An 11,524-nucleotide genomic window follows, 5' to 3' on the forward strand; every position below is an offset into this window, starting at 1 on the left:
AAAACACCGAAATATAGGTGTTACACAATCTTTTACTTTCAATTCGTACTAAAAGGGACTATGAATCCATAATCAGCATCATTTAAATAGAAATCATCAATAATTGCTCGGTCAAAAATACGAGTGCCTAGATGACTTCTTAGCTAAGCATAGAGAGTATTTAATTAATTTGAAGTACAGATATTAAGGGGGAAAGTTTATACTACAATCGTGGTTGATTTATAAGCCAACGAAATTTGTTTGAGCGTTAAAAAATATAAGTCAAATCAATGAGAACAAAACAAAGTGACAGAAGGAATTACTACGATGGAAATAATTTTATGAGAAGAAGGTCAACATACAAAATAAATTAAAGAGGACAAATCTGTCTCGTGAACATAAGATAAATGTTTTACACAAGATGCCTTGTAAGTATTGTTACAAACACCCCACGTAAGAAACAGAGATCTAAGTCGATTAATTCTGACAGCAAAGCCTATCTCGGATATATAGGTACCAACGAAGCTGGGGTGGTTCTCTAACATTTATACAAACGTTACATTTACATTAACGTCTTAATAAGCGAGGGACTTTCCCAAGAGCAGCAACCATAAACAAGACGAGGCAATACTCTTGTGACCAACACGGAAGTAGATAGTTATCAGCACAGGTTTAAAAGATTTCTCATTCTTTTCTAAGAACATCCCCATGGTGACAGTTTTGGGAATCTCAGTTGCGTGCACACCATCCTCATTCCACCGTTTAAAGAAAGAACAATTTTCTTTGCATCTTGTCTCAATTTACAGCTATTTTCCTCGGGGGTGTGGGGAAATACCTCCGAGAGTCCCTCAGCATTTTTCCTCGGCATCTTTCGCTCTTTTTCTCCGCGGGGGAAAGCAAACAATCAGATGATTCAAAACGCGGGCTCCCTCTTCCTCCGCTTGCTGCTAACTGCCGACCGCGTCTTTTCCCACACGAACGTGGGGCGTACGTGAGTGCCACAGTTCGCGCGCGAAAAGAAGTTCAAAAATCCTGGGAAAATAACATCGACACTCCCCAGAAGGGGAGCTCCTTCGGCGGGAAAACCGCAAGAGTGTGGGAATTCGCGAAAAGGAACACTATCGGCAATTAGAGCCGATTCTGTTGACTAAGGCGAGAGACGCCGTACGCCCTCGACTTCGTTCGACGTCTACAAGCATAATACTGCTCTCAAGAATAGAGGACGCCCTAGATTACGGGCGCATGTGACTTTCTTGAATGACATGTGTTACAAAAGCTTAATTTAAGGATAATACGCAACGTTTTCGCATGGGAATTTGAAATGAAGCCAACGCTGTAGTTCTCGCTCCCGTTACTATAAGGAATTACTAGTAAACAACAACCATTCAGCTTTACAGTTTTAACACTTAAATTCAACTCTCATAACTTTTCAAGCAATTTTATTCATTCTTGGTTAGCGATTTTGTATTTTGCATGAAAATACACCTTCAATTACTCTAATACACACGTGGCTTGGGTTGCCCGACGCACTTTGTCCAAATACTTCAAGTCGAAGTAATCAAAGGAATAAAAATAAAAACGAGGGGGTGATTAACAAATTTAAATCTTGCATTCACTCGATTGTACCTTAACCTCATCCTGAAAAATATATAATGATGTTTTTTTCTTCGAAATAACCACTAATTCGCTTTTCATTCTCCGATTAGCCACCCTGTTGTCACTAATATCCCAAACAGCCATTATTTTAATTTCACATATTAGAGAGAAATCAGGCAAGTAGGTGAAGAAAAAAATCGATATTGCAGTCCAAAAATGAATTATGGTATTGCATACATTAGTTTGCCTAGGCTAAATATATTCTCCTCTCATTTGCTCGTTAAATATACCCTGTCCCTGTTAAAAAAAAAGGCTTTAACACACGATCTATCCAGCAGTCGAGGGTAATATTGACACTAGGGAAATTACGAGGATGATAATAAATGGTTTGAAAAATTTATTAAGAATTCTCAACGTGTTAAAGGCTCTTGGATTATGACCGCATCGTATACTATCTAGATTATACTCATGGCGAGTGATTTTTCATGAGCATTATTCTATTTCATCACTGCCCAAGAGACCGAGTTCCCCACTCTGCATCCAACCAACAACACCGCCGTCATAAACATGGGGGTGAAGGATCACGAGGGCTCCAAATGTAACACGGACGAAAACGGGCGACCGCTATAAAACCCACCCCACCGCACGGCAATTTCGTCCTTTGCATTTCCTCCCCATCCCCCGCTCAAAATATCTCGACAGAGCCGTCTTGGTGCCGCTATAGTTCATGGGAAAATTCCGGATCTTGACGCGAGCTGGGGTGGGGGGCATTCACGCAACGGAAAGAAGAGGAAGGGGGAAAAATGAACAAAAGACATGGACTATAAAACATACCCATCCAACACATTAACACAAAAGTTACTTATGCTTTTTCGGGAGGCCAATCTCGGGACCTTAATCGAATCGACTCGGGTTTGTGAGACGAATAAGGAAGTGAAATCGTTCCGAGTTTCCTCCTCTTCCCGCCCACCACGGCGGTGGCACCATCGTCAACTTTTCTCACGCCTGGTTCCTCATCCACTGCTTCCTTAACTCCTCCTTCCCCCCTCTCTCCATTCCTTCATCCGATAAACCTTCCGCCGTATCCTTAGAACCACACCTCGCCCCCCCCCCTAATTTTGTATCCCCTCCCACATGGCTCCACCGGCACAATTTGAAATGCAACCCCTCCCTTCACGTGTGAGTGAACGCATAAATACGTACGATGTATTTCCATTCTTTCGAAACGTAGAAAGGGAAGAGGGTCACTCACCACCTGACGCAGCTTGACCACTGCTTGCGTCGGTGTCCGAAACCATTCCACATAAACGCCCCCAACACCTATTCCCAATTCCGCTCCAATACCTAACACCTTTCGCTGAGGCTTGCAGCGAAATTCGGCGGGAAATGCCTACGGGTCCAATAATATTTAACGGCAATGTTTGAGTTTGAATATGTCTTCAGCAATTCAAGTCATACCTTCAAATAAATTCCATGTAAGATCGAAGACGTCCAATTATGGACGCTGGGATTCGAATCCTCGAGGAGACAGACATTTTTCTAAATAAATTTCGATCGCTAATAGCAGATACTACGTGGCTACCTTAAATAGAAAGGAATTACTATTAAAACAACAACTTTGCACGTTGAATAGGACCTCTAATTTTCTCCATTTCGGCACCTGCCATAAATATTCCGATCTTTAAACGATTACTTGGGGTAAGAAATAACTCTATGCAATACATTACGTCACACAGGTTGCAATCAACTCATATCGTAATCATTAGGCGGGAGAAGAGAGCACTGTGCACTTACACGACTAAAATTAAATGATAAATTTGACCGTAGAAACCTCTCCAGCTTCCCATTTTTTTGTCGTCTCATCTCGCCCAACTACGAGATTACAATGCATGGTAATAGAAAAAAATCTGTGGGGAATGCAATGCCATTTAAAAAGGTGAACGTCACAATGTTGTACTCAGCCAACTATCTCTCCTCAGTTTTAACCGATCAGTGCGTTATTCACTGATTCTAAGCGCGGTTTAACAATGTTTGGAGACCGTTAATCGGACCATGATAAATTCATAACCGTAATATGAGATTACGTTAAACTTACTACTAAGCAAAGTAGCTCAGGATAACGTTTAGTGAATCACTCGTGTTCTTAAATGAAGGGGTTCGTTTACTCCGGTATACATACTCCGAAAAATTTTAATCACACATAATATAACCGACCCCGAGTGTGTCCATTGCAGTAAATAAACCTTTAATCAACGAAAACAAACGTTAACTTTATTTCCGATTCTCAAACTGAAATCAAGATTACTATAACGATATGGAAAGCAAAACGATGCAAAAATTGAACTCCGCACGGCCATACCTTCCTACGCACTGTCAGACCACCACCTACCTCGCCTACTCCTGACCCTAAAAATAACTCTGCACTGAGAAAGAACGCGGACCCCTGCGGTCTCCCCACCTGCTAGGGGGACTGACCACGTTCCTCGACCGGCCGACCACCCTCTCTCCGCTTCCCTCCTGCTCTTTTCCACGCCGCCGCTGCGACCGCCTCGGGCCACTCACCCCCGTCCCAAGAGGAGAGGTGAGGGTCATGGGTCAAGCAGGTCGCGACCCCAGCTAAAAATCTCTTCCTCCTCCTTCCTCAATTATTTTTCGCGGCGAGGCCATGGCTTTCACAGGAGTCGGGTCGCCTCTCCTCCGCCGAAATTTATCAGCGCGTTCGCCACGGAAATCTTTCCACGCGAGATAACTATGATGCGTCGGATTTTCCTGTTATTTTTTTTCGCGCACAGGGTGCCACCCCTACAGTCCAACCGGGACGCCTAAAAATATTCTCAGAGTGCACGAACAACGTTTCCCACACCGTCAGAGACTGAAAGGTGACTAATTCATGGAATTGCACCGGAATTAAAGTGATAATAAACGAAAAACTTAATCCCAACGAAATATTTCACACAAGGTTTTGGATATACGTATACGTAGAACGTTTTAGAGCTCTGTAAATGACAAAAAACCACAGATGAATAGTTCTAACCGTATTCCAAGTTTGTTCCCTCGTTAATCAATTCCATACTCTTTAATGTTAATACCACCCCTCTTCATGAAAGGTTTCTAAGAGATGGTAACACTACTCTTAGAGCCCTTCTCTCGAACATTAAGTATACCTTTTCCTTAACAAGGAAGGAAGTCGGGAAAAGATTTATCTACGAAGACCCTAACAATCAAAATTTAATCTTCTTTGAAAGACACAGCTGTTCTACCGTATTTCAATGTTATGATAAACCTTAGCGAGTGCGACACAAGATTATACGACAAATAATGTTTTAATCATTAATATAAAGTAAAATGTTCACCTTTCCGCTCGTGTGGAATATGAATGTCAAAAGTCTTAGTCACAACAAATATGACAGGAATTATTAATGCAACAGCAATAAATTTATGAATTATTTTTTCACATTCTCAGGCTAGGGAGAAATCACATTGAAAAAAGTGCTCATTTTCCCCAGAGAAGGCAAAAAGAGTTCGAGTCTTCCTCATTTGGTGGGAATACAGCGCATCATAAGTCTCTCACGTATCTCACACCATCCTCTTAGAGAAGAGTCGCTAAAATCTGTTTGTAGCGCCGGACGAAAACCAGATGAAAAAACGAAAGGATGGAGTAGTCTTTGTGCGCTCTGGAAGGAGGCCAAAGTGTCTAATTGGGATTGCCTCACCAGCGCCAAGGCAAACATAAACAAGGATACTTAACGATGCATGTGTCACTAATTAAAAACTTGATGCCGGAGGCACGAAATATGGTTATTGACGTTCATTACGGGGAAAATGTTATCCACACGACAGGTTTCTTTGACATGCGACCGGAAAATCATGTAACCTGGCGAAAAAAACTGAATTTATTCGCAATTAACGACTTCTCAGCGACTAATGTGGAAAATAGATGCCTAAAGTCGAAAATTTACACAACTATTAATCGAACTATACGAAGTTTTTGAAACTAGACGTATAGAATATCGGTAGTTACACGAATGAACGATCTTACTCTCTTAAGATTAATAAGGAGTACGGATCAAGACCCCATAAGAATGACAGTGGCAATTAAAAGTGATAGAAACAATTTTTTTTAACTCGTGCTTTTAAGGCATAGTGTTACATACGAAAGTCAGTCACCACCCTGATACGTATCTCATATAACTAATGCACATGATGAGCAGAGGCTAGGAATGCTAAAACACACATTTTTATTTCCCCGTAGGACATCACATTAGTATGAAAAGAGAAAACCACCTATCACTGCTTGCTGTCGAATAGAACACACAACTCACTAGTTTCGGTACGGTTGAGTTATTTCTATCACAAACTGATAATACGAAATGAGCTCCCGGTAGTATTACATCATTTCACATAACGTTCATTCCAATGTAACAGCACGAAAATATAAGACAGTAGTAATTGCCATAGTAATGATGGTAAAAAGTTGGAAAAATAATATAAGCAAGAGTACAGATCCGCCCATCTAGAAGGACGGCTAACAGGTGAAACTATGAACGATCAGATACGAAAACATCGGATACGACGAAGTGATAGGCAAGAAAAATGGATGAAATATACTGCTTCAGGCGTAGACGATCGATCATTTATCCACGAATCTATCGCAAAGATCTATCACGATCAATATACGATATTAAAAACGTTTATATGGATAATGAATAGTCCCCTCTAGGAATGACCAGCTGTGGAGATCCTGTTTAAAGACCTGCGGGGAACGAACAAAAAAACATGTTTCTCATGTCACAAAGAGCATAGGTAACTTTGTGATATGGTTACGGGGACTTGAGTGACAGGTCACGCGAGAAACCAATGAGACATTTTTTTACGCAACCCGGATGGACACTTGTACAGGAATCTCCCCGGAGGGCTTATTTTCAGAAAGGGGTTTAATACGGAGAGAAGTTTTCACCGAAGAGCAACGACAATCGGTGCCAAAGTGAAAGACCTCCCGAGGCGATAAGGGAGTTCTGACCGTCCGGTAACGCCGCATTCTCTTAACCTCCCCTTTCGACCACTACAAGAACGACACAATGATTGCGTGGTGGCGACGGTAGTAGTCGCCGGGACACTGAAGACATGGAAATATTTCCGAGACGAGCTGGATTGGTGGAGAAGGGACGGGGGATGGGGAGTGGCAATCCCTTCGGGGATTGTGGCGACATCTGCTTCAAGTGACCAGAGATTAAGCCTCGCAGATGGAAACGGATAAGAGTAAAAGTAATTTTGTGTCACATTCAACCTAAGTAAGGGAGAGAACATATCCTTATGTCGACGTCTATCCTTACGAAACTGAGAGGGAACAACTTACCGCAAGATACACTACGTTTAAGCGGCAGCATGAATGTTTGTCCGTTAGATAGTTCAACATAATCTATGAATACGACTCAAAATTAAGACCAATTTTGCCGATTAAAATCTAAAGTAAGGATGGTAGTGGTACTCAGAATCCAACGAGTGTACAAACACATTACATATAACGAACGTTATTTCATTTAGCAAGACGTATTCCCGAAAATACTGAAAGTTTACTGTTTAGCACGAAAACCCTGACAAGAGTCCTGAAAAAACCTAAAAACTTGATCTGCTCACTTGCCCTAAATATGAAGTAGTGAGAGACAACATTTAAAAATATACAACCTGAAAATAATATCCAAAACATAACAAATCACTTGATATACCAACAACACAAATGCAGAATAACCATTAGAAATCACTGGCACTGGTTTCATATCTTTCAATAAATAAAAATATACAGCTCTCATTGAGTTTACTTCTGCAAATTCGGGCAGAAAAAATAATTTTTGGTACTTTGAGAGAGTGACTTAACCAACGATATTCTAAAAACAGACAGACTTTAACACGAAAATGGATTTAAACTAGAATGAATCTAAAATTAAAAAAGCTTAATGGCATTAGATTGATCTAGTGCGAAAGGCAAGAATTGCTTTTACTATCCTTAATTGCTAAGCATTGGCATCAAGACCTTCATTATTTACGTCTTCACTGCACTTGCCTTTCTTGAAATATTTATTCTATATATTTTCATTGCCTCTCGCCCTATCTGTACACATACCATTAATAATTCCAACACCATAAACAAACAAAAGGCAATAGACTTACTTTTTCCCTTAACGAATTCAGACTTCTTTCCACCTCTCCCCGACACCATCACACACGATAAAGCGCATAGCACCACAAACAAATAAGTCTTGACACTCCCCATTTTCATTACACTATACGATATACACTTCAACGAACAAAAAAGGTCGCTAAAAACAAGCGACTGAGATTCAACTAAACCCTGAAAGGCTGTGAGCCCAAGACTCGTGACTATTGACTATGGAGAACAGGCGTCGTTGCCTCTGCAGAGCACTTCTGTATTGGTATGACGTCCTCACTGAGCAACACCGTTCGGAACGCGATGAATCTCCACTAACAACAAGAGCAACAACACATTCTAAACAAGGAACAAAACGAATTCGATTGCACTTTTTCGACGTAAGCCTTAAATGAGTCCTAGTGTCCACCACGAGGGTGTCCGACAGCCTTAGCCGGGGATGGCTTGGTTCGGGACAGGCCTCGGTAAACCCCGGTGCCACGTCCTCGTCAGTCGTGCTGTCCGCACCCGCTTCGGCAGCCGCGCCGGGACCGCGCCGCCGCGGCCGCGCCCTCCACCGCCACCGCCAACCGCGGTGCCGACGTCGGAATTCGTCAGCCCCGCTCACAGCGAAGCACAGCCTCTCCTCCCGAGGATCCGCCTCTGCAACGAGCATGGCCGTCGCCGCTGGGGCGACGGGCGGCGCCGGGAGACGTCCTCGGGGACTGAGGCCAGGTTGCCGCGGCGGGCCTCGGGCATCCTCGCCCAATGGAACACCGCGTTGCCGCCTACGCCAGGGTCCTTCGCCTCCACCGAGAGCTGCTCGACGGCCTCCTCGTATCCATAGCACGTTGAGAACCACGCATCCGACGGGAGAGGATTCAGCAACACCACTGGAGACTTCAACTCCCGAGAGATTATAACGAACGGCTCCGGTACACAACGAATCGTTTCCCTCCTCGTCACCTTCCTTCTAATCCATAACGAAACCGGCGAACAGTCCACTGGTCACAACATCACTGATGCCTCGGCGACATATCTCCCGCTCAAGTCTGGACCTCGAGTGCGCCAGAGCTCGGTGCACCAGCGACCACCTCCTCTCGGCACGGCGTCCAGCCTGTAAACAGATGAGAAAACCTTTTTAGTCGTGGAAAAAGGTGAGAAAGAAAGGAGAGGCAAAGAAAAAAACACTGCTGGAGGTGGTGAGGGGCACACGGGAGGGAGGAGCTACGGCCGCGGTGGAAGGGGAGTTAATTACAAAAGATTTACGCCCCTTTATGAGGTGGCGGTATGAGAGGCCCGATGGTAGGTGTGTGGTGGGGGAGGAGAGAAAATTGAGGCATGCTGCAGAGCGAGGGAAAGACCCAGCATTTTGAGTTAATATATAATGGAGAGGAGTCTGACGCTCAAATCACCTATTTTCGTTATTAATCAAGTGGATAGGGCGGGAGTTGTGAAGAGGGTTGCGAGGCTGCCTTCACCAAGTCCTGAGGCGACCGGGACGCGGAGGTGGAATTTGCTCCCTGGGAGGCTGTGCCGAGGGCCGAGGGAAGAATGGCTCGACAGAAAGGACGGCGAGAAAGGTAGAGGCGATGGTGGAGGGAGGGGTGGTGAAGGTGTGAGGGTTCCGCAGGGAGGGAGAGCGGACAGAGTGGGGGGGGGGGGTAAAGGTGTGAGGGGAATGAGGGGAGGTAAAGGCGCCCATGGACGAAGGGGAGGTGGACGACGTGGAAGGGGGAAGGTCAGCCAACGGAGGGGAAGTTGGGTTGGTGAGGGAGGCTGGAGAGAGATTGGTTGGCTCTCTTTTCGCTCGTCAAGGGGGAGTAGATGGGGTGAGGTGAAGAGAGAAAGAGAGAGATCATTAAAAATGAGGTGATATCACGAGCAAGATAGCACCACCACTGGACGGCTTAAGGGTATAGCCTCAAGCCGCGTGCATTCCCCGCGATCGAGCGCTCTGATCTAGAATATCGGGCTCATTTCTCATATACACCTGCTGTCGAGGGGATGAGGAGAGGAGATCTCACGCCGACGGGAACTTCGCGAAGGACTGGAAGGGGGTTCGGCTTGAGACGGGCAATAAAAATAAAAACGGAACGAAATGAGCGAATCACGCCCGAATGCGGAAAAGCAGTTGAAGGGAGGCAAAAAAAAAAAAAACGCAAACAGTGAGAGTAATCAGACTCTATGCAACCTTACAATGTGCTTTTCTCTATTGCATGCTCCATGGGCATGCTAAAAGTTGTTCATACATTTGGGCACGATTTTTTAGGTCTCACAAAACAAGCCGTTTTTTAAAAATAATTTTTAGGTTCAGTCACCTCGAGCTGAAACCGTCCGTATTTAATAATTGCCACGTTGATATAACCCTCACAATAAAACGCCTGACGAACGGTGGATTGATAATAAAAGGGTATTTATTTCAGAGATGATAAATTGCGCCTCCATAAAGAAGTAATTAGATTAATTTAAGCAATAACGTAAATTCAGGGGTAATTTCTTGGCAAGCATTGACAAAAACAACTTCTATGGTTCCATGACCGTAATGATCTACAGAAGAGAATGACTCCCTCTAAAGGTAAGAAAAGTTAAAAAAAAAAACAAATTCCAGAGGCTAGACAGGGTGCTCATTAAAACGGTCCGAGTATTTCTTTTCACAAAAACCTTTCTAAGACACCTAGGAAAAATACACCACCATCGAGTAGGGAAAACACAAAGCCTTCCGCGAATTTCTACCCTGTCGCCTCCTTCAAGACCCCTCAAGAGCCAAGGCATTAGCCATCTACCGACGTAAGTAAATGTTCTCCGGTGAAAAAGAGGGGTGGGCTAGCTGAGCACGGCCGAGTGCCTACGCTGCAAACCCAAATCCCTTTGTTTCTCGTACACAATGGGAAAATGGCTCAGGGCAGTCTTTTGCCTAGCACGACACCCGGGAGATGGAAAAAATAAGGGTGAGGAAAAGAAAAAAAAAGGGGAAAAGACTGAAGCTCACTCCCCCAAGTGGGCGTTGAGGCCGGGGAGGTGGAGGAGATGAGGTAGGAACCAAGGGTCTTCCACACACCTTTACCTCCCTCACCGACAGGTAGCCCTTCTTGGTCAATACGGGGTACCAAACTGAGTGGACGTGTCGCTGTTTTGCATGCGTAGCGGAAAGCCGAGAGGAAAGGCAAGAGGGTTGTCTAATGGAAGAAATATCTACATAGACACTTTCCTGATTGTCCACAGGCTTGACGAAATTTCAGATATTGGCATACCCTCCAATGAAACTGACAGCCATGCATTCACGATATTTCAAATAGCCACGATCACAATCCTAAAATTCCTCAATCGCAGCAAAAAGACGAGATAGTTTTACATGACTTTAAAACCAAATATTATGAGCAATAAGCAGAAAAGGGAACAGAATGCCAAGAGCATTCTTTCAAGATAATGCAGCAGAATAATACATTGTTCTTTACGCATAACAGTTTTTACCGAAAACGGAAATACCGCCACGGTTAAACTGACTGAGTTACAGAACATGTTATTTACAAGCTGCATGGTTGGTATGAAAAGCTAAATAATTCTTTTCCGAACTAGTTCATGATAATTACACTTCAAACCTTCAATTTATCTCATTTTTTTATTTCTGCACTTAATTATCGATTCCTCCGAGGGCAGTGGTATATAGGTGAGAGCCAGGACACACAAAATAAGCACGAGTCTACGCGTTCGCAGGACGTTGATAGGATAGATTGAAGCTTTCGCGACCCACATTCCCGAGTTTAATTTTTAAAGCAAATATTTCCGTAATTACAAATAATA

At 43.8% G+C, this 11,524-nt stretch overlaps 1 protein-coding gene across 2 annotated transcripts in view; it reads right to left on the reverse strand.

Annotated features, from left to right (window-relative positions):
• LOC124167060 (epidermal growth factor receptor) overlaps window positions 1-7,852 on the reverse strand; it is a 61,304-nt gene extending 53,452 nt beyond the window's left edge. For both annotated transcript variants that reach the window (XM_046544853.1, XM_046544842.1), the window contains exon 1: window positions 7,744-7,852. In XM_046544853.1, the coding sequence (XP_046400809.1) occupies window positions 7,744-7,852 (109 nt within the window). The remainder of the gene's footprint in view (window positions 1-7,743) is intronic.
• Window positions 7,853-11,524: the final 3,672 nt, after the last annotated feature.

This window comes from Ischnura elegans, chromosome 1, assembly GCF_921293095.1.
Source record: "Ischnura elegans chromosome 1, ioIscEleg1.1, whole genome shotgun sequence".
Lineage (NCBI taxonomy): Eukaryota > Metazoa > Arthropoda > Insecta > Odonata > Coenagrionidae > Ischnura > Ischnura elegans.